Source organism: Lissotriton helveticus, chromosome 3_1, assembly GCF_964261635.1.
Source record: "Lissotriton helveticus chromosome 3_1, aLisHel1.1, whole genome shotgun sequence".
NCBI classification, from domain to species: domain Eukaryota; kingdom Metazoa; phylum Chordata; class Amphibia; order Caudata; family Salamandridae; genus Lissotriton; species Lissotriton helveticus.
Genome location: NC_136061.1, coordinates 1,886,603,326 through 1,886,630,113, shown reverse-complemented (window position 1 = coordinate 1,886,630,113; position 26,788 = coordinate 1,886,603,326). Strand labels below are relative to the sequence as shown.

Sequence of the window (26,788 nt, the reverse complement as noted above, 5' to 3'; positions counted from 1 at the left end):
GGAAGCAGAATCAGTACTACGTAATGCTTTACGAGCAGCTTGTCTGATATCGGATTCACGCTCAGCAGACAACATGGATAGAGTGTCCCCGCTTTTTGTTGCTCTGTGTCAGAATCCTCGTCGCCTTCGGCCGGAGCGGACGGAACGGCATACGGAGGTGGAGGTCAATCTAGTAACAAAAAAATCATCTTGCGGTTTATTAAGGACAGGATTGAGAGGCTGTCGAACAGGATATTGGCCAGATACCTGCAACCTGTGTTCTTTCTCCTCTCTCTCTTTCAACTCTTTCACTTCTTTCTTTCTCAATTCCAGCGCTTTCTCATACACATTCTTTCGCTGTTCTTTCTCAATCAGCGCTTGCTCACCCTTCTCTTGTTGTTGTACTTCTTTCTCCCACATATGCACGCATTCAAGCATATCACAGCTAGACCTCCGCTCAAACATACATCGCTCCACATACTCAATCTTCCGTGCATCAAATGACCCATTCAGTGGCCAACGTAACTCAGGATCCTTTTTGGTATATTTATGCCACAACGTGCTGTACATTATGGCAGAAAGACCAAATTTCATATACATGTCTCTATTAGGCCTCTCCATCTGTGGAAGCCGGCTGCGATTCCTCAAGTCGTAGATTGGTACCATTAGAAAAGCAACACAACTTTCGAAGTGCGCTAAAAACAGGCATGCCAGAAATAATGCAAAATTTGCAGTATTATAAACAAAGTGGCACTTAAAGTACCTTTAGTACGTTGCGCCGTTCAAATCAAATAATTGAAGAAAAATCTTCACATTGCCTGCCTATATTGGTTGCAATACATATATATACCAAATTCCAAATACAAATTAGACTAGTCTTTTCCAAATACAAATATGTCACAGTAAGTGTTCCTAAAACTACCTTACCTTACAAGGGCATCCAAAACCCGTAGTAGGTGCCGCAAAACGGCTCTTACCAATCATAGTGTGTCCAGATTCCAACTGTCAAGTTCTAAACTCAACCAAACATTCACTGCACGGCAAACCAACGGAAGAGATCTCAGTTGAAGACCAGTGCCGCCTGGATGGTCAGATCGGAAAGAAGAGAAAAAACGCCTTGGGTGCCAAGACTCGGGTCTCTTCTGGCACCGATCGCGTCCTCAGCGAGGTTCCAAACCTTCGTCACGACCAATCCTTCGGGCGTCCGAGTCATCGATGAGCCCCACGTGTCGGGCACCAATTTGTCGTGCAGTCTTCAGCCAGACCTGCTAGTGCAAGGGGTTCGCCCTTCTCTGAACGAAGTCCTCAGACCAAATAGAAAGAAGTTGGCACAGAAACTGGAAATAGAAAACGTAACATTTATTACACCTCATGAGGTGGTGCCACGGTCCTTCGGCATTGCAAGAAGTAGCACCACGAGCTAAGAAAGCATGGTTTATTTATACCCGCACAGGGGCTCAAAAGAAGGCGGTAGAAAGCACAAGAGCACATTTTATGTACATATAAGGTAATATCGAGAGGCACAATCGATCAGTGGGAGGAGCTAACAGTCTTGGGGGCTTGACAAACACATTCCAATCTACATCTAATTACTATCAGATGTGAACCCTGACGGTCAGCGTCAAAGTAGAGGACGCTATTTATAGCTTGTTACTGGGCAGATTCAAACACCATGAACAGGAAGATAGGACAAAGCACATGGTCGGCACGAGGCAGCATGTAGCAGACAAAATGGCTGCCGTGAATACAAAATGCAGTCTGCTAAATGTCAAGTTAACGGCTAGAACTAAGATGTCTTCTGCTAATGCTCAATCTAATCGCTGTTAAATTACAACACCCGTGCCCCAGAACGAAAGGGAGGCACCTTTACTGACCTACCCCCGGAATAACTCGAGTTGAGTTTCGAATCAATCAGTTGTGCCTTATATAGGTTTTCCTGCTGGTTTCACGTGAAGTAGTACTTTTCCATATACGGGGTTTCCATGAGGTATGCTGAAAGTATATATGCACTGTCTTGAATGTAATCCAGCAGTCTCCTCTGCACACCTTTGAGGGTTGTGTCGAGAGTGAGGCTCCCCTATATAGGGCGCTTTTGCAAAATAAACGATTGAACCTTCTCCATTGCAGACTGACTTATTCTTGGTAAATCAGGTATATGGGCTATTGGTAAGTATAGCTCTATGGTACATAATTTTTGGTACTTCAGTTGGTAACTCTGCCGGGACTCCGCGATAGGGTTGTCCCCTCCTGTAAACAGGAGAAGAGGGATGGGGAAGGGTTCTGGTCAAGTGGGTGGACTGAAAGAGGATCCTAATTGAGAAACCAGTTTATGGTAGAAAAGGAAATTCCACTCTCGAGCCAAGTGACCTTCCCAGCTGCTAAATAACCCTTCACCAGAGTCCTTCAGGCTTAACTCGGAACAGCTGACCATGTTGGTCTATAAAGGAGTCGGCAGTGGAAAACGGACAGTCAGACCTGAGTGCACCAGGTGAATTGTATTGTAAGTCCTTTGTTGACTTTGGAAACAAGCACTTTGGAGAAGTGGCTCGCAGTTAACTGAGTATGGAATTTGGTGGTTAGTGAACCACAGGGAATCTGGGGGTCTGACATGGCAGTGGAGTGACTGCATGGGCGGATGCCCCACAGACATGTTTTGGTGACTATTTGAGCCAACATCGGACGCCTTGGTGTTGCACAAGGGGTGCTCACTCGGCCGAATCCTTTTCGGAAAAGCCCTGGGAGCAACTGGGTAAGCTTGGGTTCTGGAGCTATGTGCCTAGACGCCCGGCCCAACCAGCACAGGACTATGGGATGGTCTGTAAGAGGGTTTGTGGTTCGCCTGTCTGGTGATCTCATGGCAGTCTTTGGACTTTTGTGAATCTTTGTTGGTCTGGAATCCGGGGTGATCGATTCCCCGAACAGGAGTCGACGGACTCTGTTCGAGTATAAGACATGTCATTTGGTATTTCGAATTCATGATTGAATTGTTTTTATCGATCGAAATGTAGGCACTTTATGTATGTTAAGTAAGTGAGATCTTATGAGTTAGGAGAGAAAGGGTATACGATGAACGGACGCCGCCATGTGAGTAAGTCTAGTTGGAATGGTATGAGTTATTGAATTTATAAACATGTCGTGTTTTAGTAAATTATGATTTGGGTGCTGCCATCGTCGGAGTGGACGGCTGGAAGAAAGACAGCCTGCTACTCCGGAAGGCAGCCCCAGTTTTGATATGTATGTCAAACATGGTATTTCTCCCATCTTGTTCAATACATTATGGAACAAATATACTAAAGATAACTCAGAATTACAATGGCCTTTAACGGGGTCTTTTGAAGAAAGAAAGATTAATTATTTGCAGAACAAATTGTTTATGAAAAGGAGCCGTCAGACTATGTTCGACTCCCTGAACCTATGGTTAAAGGAGGCGAAACGGCGGCGGATAAGAGAGGAAAAATTGGGAACAATTAAAGCTGGACAGACTGTTACTCAAAAGGCAGTAGCTTATGAGAAAGAAAGGATAGAGACAAATATTGAACAAATGGATAGACAATTTTGACTACAGACAGATAAGAGTTACGTGACACGGACCGATGCAGAAGATGAGATAGAGGAATTATTGGAAGCCCGTCCACCACCCCCATATGCCCCTCAGGGTTTATATCCTGCGATTCCAATAGCTAGGACAGGGAGGGCTGGAGCCCCATCTTCCGCTGCGGTGCCCTCAGTTGCTACCGCACTGGTAGCTATGCACCCTCTGGCTCCGTTGTTTTCTCCTCCTACCCTTCGTCCAACTACCTCAGATTTGATTTCTTTGCTACCTGAGCCAGTGGCTGCTTCCCCCTTGTCCCAGGGGGTTTTGACATCCCCAGCCGTAGGAGGATCAATGGTCTCCCCTAGTGGAATGACCCTCTGCCTCGGTCATCCTTAGGATCTGAAGAGAGACGGGCTATTATAGTTGAAGCATCCCAATGGATGCGGAAATCGATTTATACTTTAGAGGATGTTTGGAGTACTATGAAAGATTTCGAACCAGTTGTGTAACAACTGGCATTAGAACACATGGCGATCTGATTCATTTCTTTATGGGTACAATGTTTTGAGGAAGGGCTTGCTCCCCAGATAGTATGTGAAATCAAGGATCGAGCTTTTAAGTTCGAAATGCAAGTCGAAGAAGTGTTCCACAATGTTGAGACCCTGATACAATACCGAGAACGAATGCATAGGAAGTGTTCAGAATGGGGGGCGCAACATCCCATGAGAGAAGTGCACCCTCTTTTCCACCCAGAGATTCCCAAAATAGTAGACGGAGGTGGCCAAGTGACCAGAAATTGTGTAGAGGCACGTTTCCAAGAGCAGTGGGTTTATACCCCTTGGAAGCGAAGTGAGGTTCTTACTTTAAAAGCCCAACTTCCTGACCCTCGATAAAAATCCCACGGCCTATTACAAAGAATTAACAGAAGCTGCAAACTCGGCCGTTATGACTTTAGCCGACATTGAGTTATTTTTGGGCCTTTTGATCCCAGTAAATATATGGAGACAGGTACATGATTCGGATCATGCTGCAGAACTTGGAGGGACCTGGGATCAAATTAAAGTATGGGACAAAGATCGGAAACCAGGTGATAAACCTAAGGATGAGATTTTAGCTATATCCGCTCGAATAATAACATACATGCAAACTCTTATTCCCCCGCGGAAAGTGGATTGGGATAAATTAACGGCTTGTAAACAGAAAAAGGATGAAAGTGTATCTGATTTTTCAACAGGTTCGAGAAAGTATTTATAGTGGGCAAGACCTGTCCACGGAAGGTGGCATACGATTATTTGTGAAAATATTTGCCACTAATTTGTTGCCTGAAGTAATGGCACGATTACAGGCAGCAGAGAGTACATGGACCACTTCGACCCCTCGCATCCACTCCGGATCCGGGGACTTTAAAAAACTTCCGTCCCATTTCCCTTCTCCCTGCCCCTGCTAAGCTTTTGGAGGCACACCTTAACCACCACTTGAGTGCCTTCCTCGACAGCTCCAGTTCCCTGGACCCCTCTCTGCATGGCTTCCGAAGGGCACACAGCACCGAGTCGGTACTCACTGTGGTTGTCGACAGCATTCGGGCCAAGGTTGATAGTGGCCAAACAACTTTACTGGTGCTGCTAGATCTAACGGTGGCTTTTTATACCCTCTCTCCATCTATTCTAGCTAGCCGCCTTAGTAGGCTGGGAGTTGACGGTCCCGCACTCGGCCTTGTTACATCCTTCCTTGACCAAAGGAAGCAAAGAGTAAAGCTTGGCGACTTCATCTCGCCAATCAAGCCTATGAAGTGTGGGGTCCCCCAGGGCTCCTCCTTGAGCCCTACGCTTTTTAACATTTACGTGGCCCCACTCGCCAGGCTTGTAAGGTCCTTTGGCCTAGAAGCTCTTTCCTACGCCGACGACACACAGATCATGGTCTCCATAACACAATCTGTGGATATTACAGCTCTTAACTTTAAAAACTGTATGGAGGCAGTCGCTGATTGGATGGTCAAGAACTTCCTCAAATTGAATGGGGAGAAAACCAAGGTCCTTATTTTTGGAGCCAAACATGAGACCTGGTCGATGGACTGGTGGCCCCCTGTCCTTGGTGTTTGCCCCACGCCTTCCTCCTCTGCCCGTAATTTGGGTGTTATCCTGGACACCACTCTTTCCCTTGAGAAACAGGTCAGCAGGACAGCCTCCACCTGCTGTGGTGCCCTTAGGATTTTAAGAAAAATCACCCACTACCTCTCCCTAGAAGCTCGCGAACAGGTTGCGTCGGCTCTTATAGCCTCCAGGCTGGACTACTGCAATGCACTTTATCTAGGAATTAACAACGGCTTGGTCCAACGCCTCCAGATTGTGCAAAATGCAGCGGCCCAGTTTGTCATGGATGCCCCGAAGCACTCTTCAGGCTCGGCCATCTGTAAGAACCTGCATTGGCTTCCCATGCAGGCTAGGATAAACTTTAAGGCCCTCTGCCTTAGGCACCGTGCCCTGAATGGCACTGGGCCCGAAGACATTCGGTCACTTGTGTCCCCTTATGTCCCTGGTAGGGCACTTTGCTCCTCCAACAAAAATCTGCTCGTTGTCCCTAGAGTACCCAAGGTCAGATGGGGTAGAAGGGCTTTCCGAGCTCTCGCCCCCAGACTTTGGAACACCCTCCCTGAGGACCTTAAGGGTCTTGCTTCCCATGCCCTCTTTCGCAAATCACTCAAGACCTGGCTCTTTCAAGAAGCCTACCAGTTACCTGCTCCCAGTTCCCCTCTGACCAAACAGTTGTACCATCTTAAGCGCCTTGATGCCTTCGGGTTTAGTTGCGATCTACAAATTTAATTTCATTCATTCATTCATTCATTCATTTCATTCATTCATTCAATTATTCTCAGCATGGCCCAGTATTATGAACATCGAGAGAATGAGAGTAAGGACAAGTCTAATAAAAAAGTTAAGGAATTAAAGACCCGAGTACTGTTGCAACAAGTTAGATGGGGACAAAATGCTGGAAGAGGGGGAAGAGGTTCATTTCCAAGAAAGGCAATGATGGGTCGGGCGGAGGAATGGGTCCGAACCCAAGTATAGGGATAAATCAGTGTTCCAATTGTAGACAAGAGGGACACTGGCGAGCTCAGTGACCATTATTATGTGGTCGAGAAAATTTTAATAGAGGAAGAGGAAGAGGACGAGGTGGTAGTGATCGGAATAGTATGAGACGTGGGGACATGTCCAGTGGCGAGACAGGGAGGAATTATTTTGATGATCCTCAAGGGAGACAATACTACAATGAAGATTACCGAGAGGATTGTTATGATGGAAATGGTTATGCATGAGACAGCCACTGACAGAGTAGGGGCCACATATCAGTACCAGTTGACCAACAGGGGCCTTATGTACAGGGGCAATTGATGGGGACATCTGAGAAGTTTTTGGTGGGTACTGGAGCAATGAATAGTTCTGTTGCTCATTCGTTGGTCCCAGGGGCTGCTCTGTCTGGGCAAAATAATGTATCGGTGGGTTTCTCAGGAATCCCAGTGGTAAGCCCCATTTCTAAGCCACTTCCATTTACTATCGGCCCTGTTACTGTGGACTTTCCATTTTTGCTTACTTCCAGTTGTGGTGAGAACCTGTTAGGATTGGATATTTTGAAGAAATTGCATGCTCGTATTTATTGTTCTCCTGACAGTGTTTATTTAACCATGCAGCCTTCCACTAAATGCACATCTCAATAGTTTTCTAAAAATGAACACCTCCCACCAGAATTTTCCAAGATTCCCCAGACCCTTTGGGCTCGAGGGGACACAGATGTAGGATTATTAAAAATACCCCGTGTATCAATTACTTTGAAACCGAATGCACATTTGCCACATATCCCACAATATCGAATTTCATCTGAGGCCGAGCAGGCCTTATTACACATCATTCATGATTTGGTTAAGAAAGGAGTGGTAGAAGAAACAGCTGCTAATGTTTGTAATAGCCCCATTTTACCGATCTTGAAGAAGGCCCCACTGGATGGTGACCCTGATTATAAAGATACATATCGTTTTGTAATTGATCTCAGAGAAGTTAATAAAATAGTGGTTCCCCAATATCCTCGGGTTCCCCAATATCCTGTGGTTCCGGATATCACTGCAATTCCTACTATGATTTCCCCTACTGACAAGTATTTCTCAGTGATAGATTTGAAGAATACCTTCTTTAGCATTCCAACCCAGCCGTCATATTTTTGGATTCTCATTATCTGGCCGCAGTTTTAGATTTTGTCGCGCACCTCAAGGCTATACTGAAAGTCCTAGTATTTACAGCCAAGCTCTAAAAGCAGTACTGGATGAATTAATCCTACCCCCTGGTAATGTTCTCATCCAATATGTGGATGACATACTGGTGACGTCAGACACAGCGAAAGGTTGCAAGGAGGCCACTTTTAAATTATTGACTCATTTAGCAGCTAATGGTAATAAGGTATCCTTGTCCAAATTTCAATATTGTCAACAGGAAGTGACCTACCTTGGTCATTTACTGTCGAAAGCCGGGAGAAGATTAACTCATGAACGGATATCTGTTATTACTAACATGTCTGTGCCCCGTACTCAACGTGATGTTCGCGCTTTTCTTGGCATACCCTCTTACTGTCGCCAATGGATTCCTAATGTTTCCCTTCTGGCTAAACCTTTGTTGCATTTGACTACCAAAGATGTGCATGAACCCTTGCCCTGGACGGATGAATGTCAAGATGCTTTTGATTCTTTAAAATCTGCTCTTTGCTCTGCACCCGTCTTGGGTACTCCTGACTACCGAAAACCTTTTGTACTTTATGTGCATGAGGTAGCCGGTTGTTCACTTTCATTGTTAACACAAGATTTTGGCAGAAAACAACGACCTTGTGCATATTTCTCGGCGGTTTTGGATAATGCTGCCAGAGCCCTTCCTAGCTGTTTAAGGGCCACTGCTGCTGTGGCGGTGGCCATTCGACAGTCGGAGGGGATTGTTTTGAATACTGACCTCACAGTGATGGTACCGCATGCTGTGGACATATTATTGAATCGAACAAAAACTCAGCACCTTACGAGTGCACGATTGACTGGTTATGAATTAACTTTATTTGCACCCCACATTACTATTAAACGATGTGCCACTCTGAACCCAGCCACATTACTACCCCTCCCTTTGAGTAACCAAAAGGACGATGTCCATGATTGTATATTTTGGACTGAAGAAGAAACGAAGGGACGTGTAGACCTCACTGACACCCCTTTATCTGAACCTCAAGGGGAGTTGTATGTGGATGGCTCCTGTTTTAAGTTACCAGATGGCACGACAACAGCTGCTTATGCTATAACTACCCTTAGAACAGGAGTGGAGACCGCGTGGGTTTCCCAGCATTCAACGCAAGCAGCTGAACTAATAGCATTATTAAGAGCATGTGAACTGAGCAAATGTTTAAGAGTAAATATTTTTACAGACAGCCTTTGGCTTGGCCCATAGTTTCGGGTGGCTGGGAGGGAACGAGGATTTCGTACCTCCCATGGTCAAAGAATACAACATGGCCCTTTGATCGAAAGATTGTTGAATGCATTAACCTTACCAGAGAAGGTGGCCATCATTAAGTGTAGTGCCCACAAGAAAATTATTGATACTACAGGGGAGGGAAATGCCTTTGCTGATCAAGTAGCAAAAGATACAGCGCAAACTAAAACGTCTACTATGTTCCCCAGTGTATCAGCCAGATGGGTGGCAGAGACCACCGTATTTGATAATACTATTGAAAGTGTTAGAGAATTGCAGAAAGAAGCCACTCCTGACGAACTACTGAAATGGGAACAGGAAATAGGGCGGTTGGATAACAACAATTGTTGGAGTGATTTGACTGAAAAACAGCGATGGCTTTTGCCCAATGCACTGGTGTACGCAGTAGTTGTGATGGCCCATGGTCCTGCTCACATTGGTGCAAAAGGTATTTGTGCATTATTGGACCCTGTGTAGAATAATTCAAATATCCCAAAGACTGCTGCCCTTGTGGTAAAATACTGCATGGTCTGTTTACAGCATAATCCTGGAGGGAGGGAGACAGTTCTTAGTGGAAATTTTGCACCTCCTTCCTTACCGTTTGAAGTAATACAAATGGATTGTATTCAACTCGAAAGGGTAAATAATCTTTAGTATGTGCTAGTGGTGGTCTGTGCTTTTAGTAAATGGGTTAAAGCATACCCCACTAAAGATAATACCGCTCTGGCCACTGCAAAAGCCCTGATTAAAGAGTTCCTGCCTCGATTCGGTTTGCCCAGAATTATTTGGACAGACAATGGGGTACATTTTAATGCAGAACTTGTCAAACATATTTGTAATGGGTTACAGATAAAACAGAAATTTCATGCAGCACGACAACCACAGTCTGCAGGAGTGGTTGAAAAATATAATGGCATACTGAAATTAAAGATGGCAAAGATTCAGGAGAGCACGGGCTTGAGCTGGCCTGATGCGCTCCCCCTCGCATTAATGTCATTGAGAGTAACCCCTCATTCTCAGGCTGGGCTGTCACCTTATGAGGTCGTTTTTGGTCGACCAGCCAATGTGTGGGGTGTCCCGAGACCTAGGTCCTTCCGAGATCATGATTATCCTATGATGACAGATTATCTGTACGCTTTGACTAAAGATTTGCGTTCCATTCATCAACAGGTGTCAGCAGTGCTGCAGGCGCTGCCGGAGGGTCCCTGACATCGCTTGGAGCCAGGACAGTGGGTCCTCGTTCGAAATTATCAACGGAAATCGAGTTTGGAACCCAGATGGAGCCGTCCCTACCAGATTCTTCTGGAACCACGAACAGCAGTAAAAGTGGACGGGAAGAAGCAGTGGATACATGTGTCACACGTGAAGAATTTGCCCCTACCGCTCCCTTTTGATCAGCAGAACGGAGACGGAGTTCTAACACAAGAAGGAGAGCGGAGCTTGAGTTTTGTGCCTTTCTTGGATGCCCTTGAAATCGGGCAAGAGGAAGGATTGTTGACACCGCAAGGAGACGAATAAGCCCCAGTTTCTGAATCCCGTGATAAGGCTGATTCCTCATAGGCTTCTGAAAACATTGTTGCACTGAATGTCCCTGCTGCTGTGTTGTTTCATGACCAGGAACAACCTGGCCATCTTCGATACAATTTACGGCCCCGAAAACAACGCAGTACCCCAGTTTCGGATTTTAGGAGATGGGGAAAGACTTGAGCTGTAGGGTTGGAGATAGCTCTTTACTGGGGTACTGAGCAAGACACTGGACTGAACCCATTGAGAGCTTGGAACTGTCACAATTTCTCTGTTCAAAAAGAAAGACTGTGCTATGTTGGGGGCCTAAAATTGCAACGGTGGGATTACAGTGAAGATTGTCTCTTTGGGTGAATAATAGGAGCCTGCCTGTGAGGCTCTAGACGGACACAGGGAGAAGAAACTCTCTGGCAGTTGGCTTGCACTTTTTCCCGAGTTTAGATTGGACTTTTAGCTAGGATGTACCCCTTTGCCCGATTTGCCCTTGAGGACAAACGACCACTTGCTCCCCGACCTTTTCTTGAAGCTGTTCCCATGTTTTCCAGTTGGGCTACCAGAGTGAAGATAGCCTTTGTAATAACTATTGCAATAATTATGATAATATTAATGTGTGTTTATGTATTTAGAATTTCAATATCCCATGCGTAAGGTATTAGGTACTACAGCAGCCCCACCTGAGCATTTCTTTCATACTTTGCCTCCCCACAAGGAAAGACTTCGAGAGACATATGCTAAAAACGTGTTCATTGAAATGTTGCATGAAGCTCATAGCACTACAAACAAGACAGACTGTTGGGTATGTGGCCTTTTGCCATCAGTAATGCATCGCCATAATTTATTCATTTATTTGCCATTATCACACTGAGCGAGCTGTGAGGCCTGGTTTTAGTTGCTATCCCTTATGTATCTGCATTATGTAGCTGATCCAAAAAGATATACTGAAAAATAATATGAAGCCATTTTAAAGTATAGAGAACAACATCAGGGATTTGATGCTCAGGGAAACCAAGGAGAGGGATCTTTAGATCCAGATGCCTGTATGAAAATGTATACCACTTATGAAAATGATACCTGGTTGAAAGAAGAAATGTTAGACTTTGAACACTTTAACCTCCACGCAATATTTCCAGCATTTCCAAGACCGTAATGTTACCGATGACAAGGCAATGCCAGTTCCTATTTTGAATAGTACTGCTTCCTTTTGTATACAAGGGAGAGGTCATGTTAAGGTAGGAGACAGTAGATGTAACTACACCTACGCTTTGCATACCGACAGCACTCCGCCCTTGATAACCCCACCTAATGTGTATTTTGTCTGTGGTGAGAATGCTTACACTTGGCTTTCCCGAGGATGGGAAGGGTAGTGTTACCTGTCTTTCCTTTATCCTCCAGTATATATAGCTCCCTCTAATTATCACAAGACACACCAGCTGACTAAACGAAATTCAGATCTTTACCGAATTAGTAGAAGTATTGATACTGATGGCACTGATCAGACTGACACTGCTTCACAGCAGTTTGTAGACATAGCAAAGGGCCTCTTTCCTATATGGGGTCCTATTTTCACCAGTAGAGATGTCAGACGTCTCTCCAGGGTAGTGGAAAATGTAGTTCAAACCACTACTGGGATTTTAACTAATTTGAAGGTAGAGCTTCAGGCTACGAGACTCGTTTCGCTTCAAAATCGGATGGTGCTTGACGTCATCCTAGCTGATCGAGGAGGAGCATGCTGCGTGATTGGCAGCTCCTGCTGTGTATATATTCCTTATTCTGCTCCAACTATACACTTGGCCATTCAGAAGCTACATCGCTTAGCTGCTGAAGTTCATGCTGACACTGGTACTTGGTCCTTAACTGGGTGGTTCTGGAACCTCCTGCCCACCTGGGGTTGGAAAATGTTTATGATTCTTGCTGGAGCACTTGGGGTGGTATTTGTTTGTTGCCTATGCCTTCATTGTGGGCCGGTATGCTGCTCCTACTGTGCTACTAAGCTCACTTCCTCTTTGACCGTTTCACGACAGGCGAAAATTGAGAAGCAATTAGTGCAGAAGGAGGTTACCGCCGTCATGCAAATAGATGAAGGTGTGTTCTTAGATTAGGAGACCGGTTATATTATATATTGGCTACATCACGCCAAAAGGGCGGTCTGAAGGAAAATAAAATCAATATTATATAATGTTGGCTTAATGTATCCAATATATCAATGCTACCTTAGGGAAACCCCTTGTAAATACACTCGACCCATGCATATCTTGAGAATCAGGCCTAGATTGAACAGACGCCATTTTGGTTTCATTTACCGGGGTCTCTTTCGTTAGTTAGGAAAGCACATGACCTGCTACTGTGTAGAGGGCCCGAGAGGCCGGTCTGAGCTATGAAAGGACCATTGATTCTAACTTAGGAAACTCAAGGTCGCATATGTCTGTCTTGCAGGATGAGCACATTCCTGTAGGCGCCATGTCTGTACTCCCGTGCCCCAGAACGAAAGGGAGGCACCTTTACTGACCTACCCCAGGAAGAACTTGGGCTGAGTTTTGAATCTATCAGTTGTGCCTTATATGGGTTTTCCTGCTGGTTTCACGTGAAGTTGTACTTTTCCATGTACGGGGTTTCCATGAGGTATGCTGAAAGTATATATGCACTGTCTTGAATGTAATCCAGCAGTCTCCTCTGCACACCTTTGAGGGTTGTGTTGAGAGTGAGGCTCCCCTATGTAGGGCGCTTTTTCAAAACTAAACGATTGAACCTTCTCCATTGCCGACTGACTTATTCTTGGTAAATCAGGTATATGGGCTATTGGTAAGTATAGCTCTATGGTATATAATTTTTGGTACTTCAAGGACGTCTGCCAGCTGGTATAGAACATGTCGGAAATGGCACTGGGGCTCATCCCTCACACCGGCAGGTTGGCACGGCACAGCATGACACCACTGATGGGCCTCATCTTGGCTGTGACACAGCCTAAGTTGGATGCATGTTTAAAGGGGCATCGGCAGCAAGCTAGGGGTGAGTATTCTGGGGAGGCTGACTTTGGCTGTGAGTGGCTGCATGTGTACACGCCCTGTGCCAGCGCTGGCCTATGTGATGTTGGTAGTGTGATGCAGTGGCTTGTGAGTGGCCTCTGTGCTGGGTGCAGCTGTCATGCATTTGCCCTACCTGTACTGACTAGGGTAATTGGACTACTGGGCATTTCCATGGGATTCTGAGTCATGGTCATCAGGTATCGTCTGCATTGGGTTAGTCTGGGAAATCCCATGGTAGGGAACAGCAGTGTGCCCAATCTGAGTGTTCTTTCATCAATGCGTGCATTGCGTCACCTCAGATTTGTGAGGCTTACACATCTGACACCAATGTGCAACAGTAGTTGTGCCCCAAAGTACAACATGTTGAATGGCATGGGCTCATGCCCATTGTGGAATGTTATGTTGTATGTAGTCTATATCTGTGTTGTCCCCTCCTGCTCCATCCAGATCTGTCTGTGGCAACATGTTGTAGGTTTCATCCTTGCCCCCATCATGGCCCTGGGTGAGCTCTGAGCTATTTGTGTGTCTAGTTGAACGGAGCCACCAGCAGGATGTTGTTGTGTGTGGTCTCCACATGGCTCACTTATGCTTGTTTTTCTTGTTTACACGCACTGCTTGGACACATCATATCACCCAGTATCTCGCGTAGCTGTTGCACAGATGCAGGAGGGTGGTACTGCTACGAGTTCAAGGGTTGCCCTCGGGGTCCTTGTTTGTTCTTCTTTATGGTGCCTGATGCGCTGAAACTCAATAAAACAAATTTAAACAAAAAAAAGTGTGTTGGCACAATGTCATTGCACAGGGAGGCATGCCACATGTAGATTTAGTCATCTTCAGTGATGCTTTGCTGGCATATGTTTGTTCTGTTGCTGCCACTGAACTGACCCTACTTCTCTCTTTCATGCAGCATCTCCGGTGGTCATGGAGGGACGGGAGATAGACACCAGTGGTGGGGAATCAAGCACAACCGCTGCACAAGAGCACAGTGACCCAGAAGTGACCAGCGCCTCAGAGGGGGACAGGAGTCTGCTGGAGGAATCACTGCCAGAGGTGTAAAGCTCAACCTCATCTGATGACAGCGGTACCGCATCCATGTTGCCAGGCACAAGGAACGGGGACTCTGCCTCATCTTCCACCACACAGCGGACAGTGCCCCCCATCCCAGCCACTTCCTCTGGAGCTGCTAGTGTTTGCACCAGTAATAGGGGAAGAGTGTCCTTCAGCCCAGGCACCACTGCCAATGTACCCCCAGCTGCCATCAGTGCTGAGTCTGCTGACCTTTTGCACAAGCTGTGTGTGGGGCAGACAGCTCTCCTCAATGCCTTCCTAAACCACAACAAAAATTGGCACAGGTGGTGGCTTACATGGAGGGCTTCCATTCAGATGTGGGTGAGCTACACCGGACTGTATAGTCTCTGTACTCTGCGGTGACGGCAGCCATTCAACTGGCCCAACCTCATTGTCCTGCTCCAGTCCCTACGCACACCACCCTGCCAGTGGCCACATCGGATGATAGTGACCACACACCCCAGACCTGAGGGAAAAGATACAGTACACGCAGCACACGGCAGCAGCAGGCCACAGAAGGCTATACCCACCCAGAGCGCAGAGGCAAAGGCCCTTCAGCTGACACCCAGGGCAAGGAAGCCAAGAGGCAGGCATCAGGGTCACATGCCTCAGAGGCATCCCCAGCCAAGTACTCACCTGTTCCAAGAGTGTCTCGCAAAGACAAGCAGCCAGTTTCCATTCTCAGTGAAGAACATGTGCCTGCTAAGAGTACATGTAGAAAGAGCTCAAAGGCTGGTTCACCCACAACATCAAATCCCATCCCGAGGCCTGTGAAGCAGGGAAAGGAGGCCACTGTCGGGTGTACACCTGATGAGCAGGGGATACAGGGGCAGATGCAATCCCATGCCAAGCACCCTGCAGAAACCAGCACGTCCCCAGAGGGAGGGCCACAATCTGCACATAGATCCTGCTTTTGTGGTGAGTGTGCATGTTGTGTAAACACCACTTGGCATGAATCCCAAGACAGAGAAGCCATTTTGTATTCCAAAGAAGTGGCATGGCACCCCTCCAGATTCTCCCACACAAACTGTGTCGAAGGGCACCATAAGTCCAACTCCACATGCCACCTTCCCACCTGGCCCTAACAGCCCTCAGGCTTCCCAAACCACTGATGGCTCTCTCACACCTGGTCCTAGCAGCACTCAGGATTCACAATCACTGATGGCTCAAGCCCAGCTTGGCCAGTCCCCCAACTGTCGCCGACACACAGCCACCTCCAAGTCAGACTGTCAGCCAAGTCTGATTGTTAGTGCCCCTCACACACATGTCACCCACAGTGGTGCAATGGACTGCCAAATCTTGCAACCCTGTGTGTGTTGCTGACCATGGCAGGGTACGCTGTGTCTCATGTGTTCACTCTGCAATTTGTACTGGCCACTAAACTTGTTGCTCCTAGCTGTGTTCATTGTTCCCTGTGCAGCTTCTCATGTACCTCAACTGCACTATATCCTGGCCACTAGCTCTGTTGTTCACTGATGTTCGAGCATTGTCTGTGCAGCGTCTCATGTACCTCACCTGCACTATATCCTGGCCACTAGCTCTGTTGTTCACTGATGTTCGAACCTTGCCTGTGCAGCTTCTCATGAACCTCACCTGCACTTTATCCTAGCCACTGGCCCCGTTGTTCACTGATGTTCGAGCCTTGCCTGTGCAGCTTCTCATGTACCTCACCTGCACTTTATCCTGGCCACTGGCCCTGTTGTTCACTGATGTTCGAACCTTGTCTGTGCAGCTTCTCATGTACCTCACCTGCACTGTGTCCTGGCCACTGGCTTTGCTATTTTCTCCTTCCCTCTGCAGGATCTCATGGACATACTCTGCCTCTTGGACTGGACAATGGCCTTGCTGTTTACTCCTTCCCTGTGCAGGATCACATGGCCATACTCTGCATCTTGGACTGGCCACTGGCCTCGCTGTTTGCCCCTTCCTTGTGCAGGATCTCATGGACATACTCTGAACTTTGGACTGGCCACTGAACTTGCTGTTTACCCCTTACCTGTGCAGGATCTCATGGACATACTCTGCACCTTAGACTGGCCACTGGCCTTGCTGTTTACCCCTTCCATATGCATCTTATCATGGACATACTATGCACTTTGTCGTGGCAGCAGGCCTTGCACTTCTTCCGATTTTGTGCCTATCACTGTGATATGTGAATAAAACCAGTTACTCCTGTTGTCTGCATTGTCAGTGTCCTTGATGAATAAAGAGTAATTCTGTGAGGGTATGGTTTACTGTGATACATGCTCTATATGCCAATTAAATGGTGCCAATGGTTTGGGTCACTTTTTCAGGGTTTTGCAGAGGTGACATGTACTTCAGTTCTTCTCGACTCTGGGGCTTGGGGGTGCAATGATGTTGGTTTGTGATGAACTACAGTTGCAATGCTCACTCGTTGGTCAACTTGTCTATATTGGACGCATGTCAGGTCTGTATGCAGTACCAGCACAGAGTGGGATTCAATACACAGTATTGCAGTCTGGCAGGTCAGGGTAATAATGTCTGTGTGTGCTTTCTTGATGTGTGCTCAGCAGTGCTGTTGTATTCTCATCTAGTGATGTCCAGGCATCATTGCCACATGCGTTACTTTACATTTTTGCACTTGGGTGGGCCTGGGGTGTGCAGTGTGAAAGGGTAACTTTGTTGTTGGTGTGTGTATGCCCCTGCAATGTGGAATGCACACGTGTCACCCTAGAGTTGTGTACCTGTTGTTTGTGTTGGTCAGCCCTATGCTCATGACTGTGTGCACATGTGTGAGTTGTAGGTTGTGCACTATACAGTGTGTTGGTGTGTCCTTGCACTTGTGGGGGCGACTACTTCTTGTTGATGGCAATTGTGATTATGCAGGGTGCGTGGCTGGCAAGTCAGTGTTGTGTTTTGTTGATCCACCATGTATTTTGTAACTGTCTGTGTTCACTGTGCAGCCCTGCTCAGCCACACTGACATTGTGGGTGTGTTTTGTCATGCATTGCTGTCACTAGGGTCTATTTTGTAACATTGTGGCATATGGGATTTGGAGTAAGACCATTGCCTATCTGTGCTTTCTAAGCCTACCCATTGTGTGTGCGCTCTTCATCTATATTGGTATGGGACACTTCTCACCTATCCACAACTGTCGTACCCAGCACTACACTTTCATGTCAGCTGTCCCCTTGACGTGCCTGTGTGTGTGCCTCCCCATCAGTTCACTGGCTTCACTTTGCTTTGTGTTGCTGATCTGTGCACAGGACCAATGTGCCACGGATGACAGTTGACCAATTGGTTATATGTGATGTTCTTGTTTTGTTTTGCAGTCATGTTTGCTCATTTGCAGTTCTACAGTCTGTGTTGCACAGTCCTCTAGTCATGGTGTTGTCACCTGTGAGTCCCTGAACTGTGCATGTGTGTGTGTTGTATTGGCTGTATGTGTGTTTGCTTTGGTACTGCTTCACTTTCTGAGGGTGATGTTGTGTCAATGCTGTGCTGATTGGTGGTGTGTGTGTTCATGTTGTGTCAGTCTTATCTGTGTGGTAATGGTATGTTTGTTGTGCACACACTACTTGTCGTACATACAGTGCTGTGAGTGTATGTTGCCTTCTCTTTGCCTGACGTGCACCCCCTGATGTCCTGCTGTGCTGGGCACTGTGAGGTATTATATCCGATAAATATCCTGCACTCCCTCTTTTGAAAACAAAAGTACTTCAACAGTCTTATGCAAAGTTTTTCTCTGTAATCCTGGTGCTGTCCTTACTACCCGACTGGCTCGTGTCGGTCATATCATACTCCACTATCCCAAACAGAACCTGTTTGTTAAGGGACGCACTGTACACTAGTCCCGAAGGTGCTAATTCCTAATCATTTTCATACATGTAATCAAAATAAATTATAGCAACATTATCTAACGTATGCACCTGTGTATCACTGTTATATAAACAAGTTACTCAATCACAAAAATATGTATCTGAAAACAATATCTGATGGTTCTTCATAATTTTTTCTTTAATCTTCGTTTCGTTTGCGTGTAACACTTTTCTTAATTCATTACATCATGAATTGCATGTATTTACAACGTGATTCCCAATGCATTTCGGTAATTGTACCTCCTTCAGGGGAATACTACAATAGAATGCACAATAAATAATGCACATTAGTTTTTTATAAATCTACCTTATATTCATCACTAGACAAACCAGTGCCAACTCCATGTATATGTGTCATTGGGTTAGTATATGAGCTTATACTAAACTTGTGAATCCAATAGTGAACCTGCAAAGCCATCCCCAAAAAAAAGTGGAAAAAATTATGGAAAAAATTATGAAAGTGTGAGTTAATATTTGCCTGCCATCACCCTTCTGATATATCAACTTGTAAACAACCAACATGCCTCACTGACCTGTTGTGTATACGTTGTGAAATCTACAAAAAAACGAATACATCATCAGACTCATTGCAGTAAATAGTCTGCCATCTCACCTCCATCTATTGCTCCCTGCACATACCTTCCACTTTTAAAGCGTTGCTCAAAGCTGGAGACTGGTGTCAATTTCGCTCTTGTCCAGTGTTTGTAAACTGCCAAAATAAACACCACATGTAACCTCCATTTCGCTACTCAACATGACTGTGTTCTATGTTACCAAAAACGTTCCCTACCTTGCTTCTGGAATCTTATCGGCTCACTCGCTTCTACATTCCGTATTGTACCGGCCCTTGCTCTCCAACCCAGCTGCACCGAGCTTGCGCGTCTACTTGCGTTTCATAGCGTGTGACGCGGGCTCAGACTGTGAAAACAGAAGAAGGACTACCGTTTCAAGTTAGTATTAATGGCCGCCATCTTCAGACGGTCTGTTATCGTTCGTGAGTCATCACACAATGGGGCTCATTATGATCGTGGACGGACTTGAGTCCGTCCGCGACCATCGAGGAGGAGGGAACCTCCGCATGGCCTGCGGAGTTCCCTCCTCTCCAATTAGGATGTGACCGCCACCCTGGTGGTCACATCCTCTATTTTTAACATTGCGGCGGGTGCAGCTTCAAGCTGCACCCGCCGCAATGTTAAAAATGCATACAGTGCATTTGTATGCAGAAAGAGGCAGGCACCGCGCGGTGCCTGCCGATTACTGCAAACAAATGCAGGGGGGTACCATAGGTACCCCCCATGTGCACCCCCCACCCCCCCTTCACCGATGGGGCCCGCAACGGGCTCCCGCAGTGGAGCTCCGTATGCTTTTCCACGGCGGAAAGCCCGCCGTGGAAAAGCATTTCTTTTTGGGCATCCTAATATGGCTGGCGGTGTCTGAGAGACACCGCCACCATATTAGGGCTTTTCCGCCGCGGTTGTAAGCCAACCGCGGCGGAAAAGCTGCGGACGTAAACCTGGACCCACCAGCCATCCTAATGTGGCGGTGGGTCTTTGGTGGGTCCGCTGCGGTTTTTCCGTATCCTCCGGGCCGGCGGAGGCTTCCTATTCTGCCTATTCTGCCCCAATATGTTGAAAGGTCATTCTCTATGTTCGTATTGAAAAATCAATAAAATATACTGCCTAAGAGTCCTCATATCTATCGTTTCTGTCTTTTAACTAACGTATGCCTGCCAATGGTATGCTGACACACTGTAAGTAAAAAATTAGTATTGTGACTAAATGTGGATGCATATTTACTATTAGGTTCACATGTCCAGATTTGCACACTAGAATGAAAATAATCTCATTCCTAAACCCTTGTGTCACCATATACATGACTGATGTACCACTCATTGTTGTTTATACAAATATAGTCTATAAAATCTATTTATAAAAAGCATGTCATTTCGATTTGGTTTACAGAAAACAAATCATCTCGATTTTGTCATTCAGACCACAAGGCTCTAATGTATTCAAAAATGTTATCCAAAATGTCTCCTCTGAGACAAAAAACGGTTGGCATCAACATGTACATTTACATAAATCTTTTCTAACACAGTGAAACACAATTGTGGTATAGTATGTTTCCTTTCTTGCCAATGCATTGCTTAGTTAGACTTATGGTTAACTGTTCGAATGAGACTCTTGTGTTCAGTCATACGAATCTTTACTTTTCTTGTAGTTCTGCCTACATAAAAAAGCCCACACGGGCATTTAATTGCGTACACCACCATTTCTGAATTGCAATCTGCCGTGTGTCTATGTTTAAAGGATTTACCTGTGTGCGGATGCATAAAACAGTCTCCTACAATGACATTACCACAGTGGCTGCAGTTATAACACTTCCTAATCCCTTTGAAGTTGATATCTCTACGCTTGTCTTGACCCCTTTTAAAGATTTCTTTCAAATTGTTAGACCTGGTGTGTGCAAACATTGGTTTGGCCTGAAAGACCTGCAGAAAATCAGTTTCCTGTTCTATGATTTCCCATCTGCGTAAAACGCTTTTTTGCATGAATCTAGCTGCTGTCGAATATTTCAATACAAATATTTCTCTCTTCGTTGGCACCTTGGTAGTCTTGGTCAACAATTCTGTTCTAGATATGTTGCGAGCCTTTTCTTTAGCTTCACTTATTATCTCTGTGGGGTAGCCTCTATCTTCATATTGCTGTGCTAAAGTCTCTTTCATAATTCTTTCCACGTTTTTTTTTGGGATGGCTTTGCAGGTTCACTATTGGATTCACAAGTTTGGTATAAGCTCATATACTAACCCAATGACATATATATATGGAGTTGGCACTGGTTTGTCTAGTGATGAATATAAGGTAGATTTATAAAAAACTAATGTGCATTTTTTATTGTGTATTCTATTGTAGTATTCCCCTGAAGAAGGTTCAATTACCGAAATGCATTGGGTATCACGTTGTAAACACATGCAATACATGATGTTACGAATTAAGAAAAGTGTTACACGCAAAAGAAACGAAGAATAAAGAAGAAATTATGAAGAACCATTAGATATTGTTTTCAGATACATATTTTTTGTGATTGAGTAACTTGTTTATATAACACTGATACACAGGTGCATACGTTAGATAATGTTGCTATAATTTATTTTGATTACATGTTTGAAAATGATTAGGAATTATCACCTTCGGGACTAGTGTACAGTGCGTCCCTTAACAAACAGGTTCTGTTTGGGATAGTGCACTGTGAGGTATTGGCATGTGTATCTGTTATGTGTTTGATGTGGATGTGTGCAGTGTTTGGTCTGTGTTACCTCTTGCAGCTGACAGTTGCTCTGTGTGTGATCTATTTGCATGTGTGTGTGTGTGTTTTGTTAGTGTGTTATGATTCATCCAGATGTGTGTTGCCAGTGTGTGTGCATTACTTGTGTGTCTGTCACATGCACTTAGGGGTATTCTTGTCCCTGGGCCTGTTTTGTGTGCCTCGAAGGGTGTTTTCTCCTATCATTTGTGTGCTTTCTTTTGTCAGGAATGTGCGTGTGCATGCAGGTGGTACTGTATGACACCATGCTGACTTTGTGGGTGATGTGGTATGTCTGTCTGTGTTTCATTGTAGGGCATTGGTCTCTGTTTGTGTCCATGTTTGTTTAGAGATGATGTACCTCTAGTCTGTGTTGGGGTATGCTGTGTCTGCAGTGTAGCTGAGGGATGATGTTGAGTTTTCATGTTCTGTCTGTGCTCCCATTGCCTTACTACACTTTTGCTGCACAGGTCAGGCCATGTGTTGTTGTACTCCTGTGTGTGTTTTTGATGATGTCGGTGTTTCGCTGTTGTTTTGATGTCAGCATTGATTCAGGCATCCCTGAGTGTGTGATGTGTGTGTATGCCCCCCAGGGATTGTGATTGACTGACAATGTGTTGACTGAACACTGTTGCCACCCTTCTGTGTGTTTGATGCATGGGTGGTTGGGGGTGTGTGTGTTGAGGATGCTACTTTTGTTTGTCAGTTATGGAGTTTGTAAATGGACCGCGTGTGGTGCTGCTGACCCTCATCTATCAAGTAGTTTGATGCTAATGTGAGGCTTGTGTCGTTTGACTTCTGTGACTTCCTTTCATTCCTGGCATATTCATGGTTTCCCTTGCTGTCTCCGTGAGTTGTTGCAAATGGAGTGGCTGTGGTTTGATTTGACTCACTGTAGCAGCCATGCGTTGTTCGATGGGGTGAGGGTGTTGTCATATGTTCTTTGTCTTGCATGTGGTGTACATATGCTTGGTGATTGTCTCCTTGCCCTTCCATTGGTGTGCAGGTCAGTTTTGCTGTATAGGTGGCTGTGTGTCTGTGTGGGGTATGTTTGTGTGACTTGACAGGCTGTGTGTGGTGCAGGGTGTGGATTCACCTGGGTGGTTGATGTGCAGTGGGTGGCACAGGTGGGGCACATGCCATGTCTCTTTGGGGGGATGCTACTGTGTGGAGGGTGGAGGTGTGGGCCTGTGATCTGTGTGCACTGCCCAGGCCTGGCGCCGGCCCTGCCTTCCTGCATTCTGCGCATGTTTTGCCACAGCTTTACCTCTGTGGTGACGTGACCTAGACATTGCAGTAAGATTGCGGTAGATGCGTGTTCTGGATGCTGAGGGGTGCATTTGTGACAATTGAGACATGTGTGGGTGCACTTATCGATGTGTTCCTGTCCCCACCTGGATGTCTGGTGTGGACATAAACCCAATATCAGCTCTGGTGTTGTGTGTTGTATTTGTGGGCAGAGTTGTGTAATTCCGTACCTGCGGCGGCGGCCGCGATGATCCATGACTTGCTGGTAGTGTATCACGTACAGCCCTAGGAAACCGTGTAAGGCTGGGTCCATTGCGGTCGGGTCCAGGTGGCAGGGATCTTGAATCTGGTTGTGCTTGTGCCACTGTGGTGTTTCTGCCGTCTCTGGATGGGCGGTTTCTCCTCTGCGGTGCGGCTGCCTGTTTAGGGCATCAAGATTAGTACGGGTGACGGGACTTCATTCTGCAAGGCGGTGAGTGTCCATTGTCTACCACCCCAGCGGTGGCGAGCGCTTTTGGATGGCGGTTCGCTTTGCTCCAGGGCGGACGGGAAATGGGCTATGTTAGCCCATGCTAATATGGCGGACGTGAAGACCGCTGATCGCGGGCGTAAAATTAAAAAATTCACATCCTAATGGACCCCTAAGTTTGTAAACTTTACAGTTTCTCTTCTTCATGCACAAGCACTTCTAACATGTGCTGCCTGCTTGGGGCCACTGGAATTATGCAGCAAAGGAGGACAAAATTACGCTGCAGTTTTATCTAAATTATGCAGCAAAAAATGACTGCAGCGTAATGCAGTATATTTTCTGATGCTTTATTTTGACATTTTTACACCTGCAAACAGTATCTGGAAACATTTTGTCTGAGAACCAGTGTGATATACAAATGCAGCAGTGAGAAAGGGCTGTCCACTTCTCAGCAACACATGTCACATTTTTTAGTAACTTTTGATCCGTTTGAGCTACAAACAATCTAGAGTTAAAATTGTCGGATTATGCAGCAGATGTTGTATTATGTGGCAAATATGGCAGAGCCATAATTCTATAGAAAACATTTGCAAACTATTTTATTTTGACGCTCATATTTGAACTTCCGTTGTGAAAAAAAGGAAGAAGTGCTGATGACAGAAACTCCATGGCTCGGAGACAAATGGCTTGTGCTTCCTGTTTTAAGAGTATTTGGGACATTCAGTGATTGGATACATATCTCATATTAAACCTTAAATAATCATGTATATCCATTGGTTGAATTAAATAAAATCATAAGCTGTAAGTGGTCAGTGAAATGCCAACCAAATACTAAAAATGTTAATGTTTTGGGCACACCTCTGACTCCGCCAACTGATCCCAACTATGGGTTATTCCATCCCTCGGACTCTCCGTCCACAGTTCCTCTACTTTTTTTCCCCACTTCGACCACTGGACGAGGTATAGTGACATGCTGTAGCTTCTTACAATGTCAGTAATGCTTTATTTAATACAGAAATATTGATGGTGTCTGGCAAAATACGCAAACCACAGATGAACCGCCTGGTACCATGCCATGCAAGCAGAAAGCTGTTGAGCTTGATCAAGCAGTGAATGCACTTTCAAATAATGTATTTACATATCGTTGTAAAGCACTGTTGTCTGATCTAGCTCAGTGGAAACTTTCCGAATCCCTGCCTCATACCTGTGATCATTTTGTTGGCAACACAAGGTCCCAGCCCCCACCTCAAATGGCCTGCCTACCAATACCAGTATGGGGTCGTTGGGAGGAAAGAAGGGGGTTGTAATCAGTACTGCAATTGCCAAAAATAAAATGAATCCATGATGGCTGTAGTGGAGGCAGCAGCTGCATCAGCACCCAAACTAGATTTTAAACCTTGAGCACACCTGGGAAATGCCAGGGGCCGTATTATGTATTGGTATTATTTGCGCCCAGAGCATCTTTGAAAAGGAGCGCCGGGCGCAAACAATGCCCATGTGCCCCATTATGATGTATGCGCTGCCCTGGGGGCAGTCACGAACTTGCGCTGCCCTGGGGGCAGGGCATTCATATGAAAACATGGAGTAGCTGCTCTGTGTTTTCACAGTGCAGGGGGAACCCGCCTGATCTTTCAAAGGGAATTAGAGATCCCCTTGCAGGCGGATGTAGTCAGTGACTGCACCCACCTGAAAGGGGATTTCTGGGGGATCCATGGGACCCCTTTAACCCTACAGAGGGCTGCTATCAGGAGGCGCACTGACAGTGCTCCGCCTTTTAAATGGCACACTATCAGTGCGCCTCCTGAGGGCTTCTTTGACTCTGCACCAATGTCGGTAATATGCACGGGTGCAGATTCAAAGGAATTCCCCCATTTGCATAGAGCAGGCCCCTATGCAAATGAAGGAACACCCTCAGTTGATAGCGTTGGCATTGTAAGTGCAGCAGCGCTATCGTTATTATCGAAGGGTACACACAAGCGTCTGTGTCCCCTTCTATAATATCAAATTGCGCCGTGGCTCGCAAGCGGGCGCAAATGGCCATTGCTCCCCCAGGGCACCTTATGTATAATGGCCCAAGGTGGCCAACATGGCTAATATAGCACTGTCACATGTTGCAGTGCTCGGCCCCAGCAAAAGTCACTGGCATGAGAATGATTGCTGGATATTGTTCTGTGGTGCATGGGCAAATAGCTCTGTGAGTCGGATCCTGTGAATTTCTGGCCATGTTTTGAGTGTCTGTTCTTCTCTGTTCATAAGGGTTGTTCACTGTTAGCCTAACTGTTATTAATATTACATAAATACCCACTCATGCTGTATCAAAGTGATATGTGTTTGAGACTAATAGAATGTTTATCTCATATTTCTTTATAGAAATTGAAGAATGTTGTGGAGAAGGACAGACAAGATGGAATGCAGGAGTTAGGTATGTATTTAACATAGAGAAATGATATGCCCATAGCTATGTTTAGATTTCAGTATATGCTAAAGGCAGATAATGGTCTGTTTTTTTTTCACGAACACAAGTCTTTGAGTCTTGAGACGATTAGTCAAGGGCTAGTTTGCGTGACCATGAAAAGTCTACCCAAGAAACTCACCTCCGGAGATTGAAGTCATGATTGACGGGTTCGAATCTCTTTGGGATATTTGGACAGCAACATATAGGACAAGCTCTAGCAGCATGTGAAATTTGAAAGTGGAGGGATGTAAATATGTGCCCCAAATTATACCCAGTTGGTGATCAAAGTGAGCACACAAAACGTATAAGAAAGAGGTTGTGGCACAACAGCCCATTCTTTAGCACATTTTTCATAAGAAGACCACCATAGCCTGTCATACTTTAAAGGCATGTAGCACTTTTCTTCACTTCTGCAGTCTACTTCGTTTACTTATTTATTAGTAATTCAAAATCCAAGTTGAAGAGGCAGGGACAACTGTTCGAGACATCGTTTACAGCATCATTCAGCAATGGTGCTGCAGTATTTTCAGAGATCTTAAAGTTTCAGAACGCAGCACCAATCTTGCATGCGCAGGCCTCAGACAGCAGTCAAGATATTAACAAAAAAATATACACGTAGAGATGATAAAGCTTTAAACATATAGATGATATGCAAGTTGGGAAACAACTGCCATAACTCGTTCTTTCTCATAACAAGGAACCTTGATTAGCAATAATCCTCCACTCATCATGAATTATATTAGCTTAAATATCAACTATTTTTCCTTGCACATCAGATTTCCAATTACCAAAAATATACCTGTTTTGCTAGCAAATTAATTATTTTCCTTTTGGATATTTGAATAAATAAGCTAAT

At 45.6% G+C, this 26,788-nt stretch overlaps 1 protein-coding gene across 2 annotated transcripts in view; it reads left to right on the top strand.

Moving 5' to 3' along the window:
- LOC144823936 (sperm-specific sodium:proton exchanger-like) overlaps positions 1–26,788 on the top strand; it is an 8,804,346-nt gene that overhangs the window by 6,686,589 nt on the left and 2,090,969 nt on the right. For both annotated transcript variants that reach the window (XM_078682870.1, XM_078682871.1), the window contains one exon: positions 25,848–25,899. In XM_078682870.1, the coding sequence (XP_078538996.1) occupies positions 25,848–25,899 (52 nt within the window). The remainder of the gene's footprint in view (positions 1–25,847; positions 25,900–26,788) is intronic.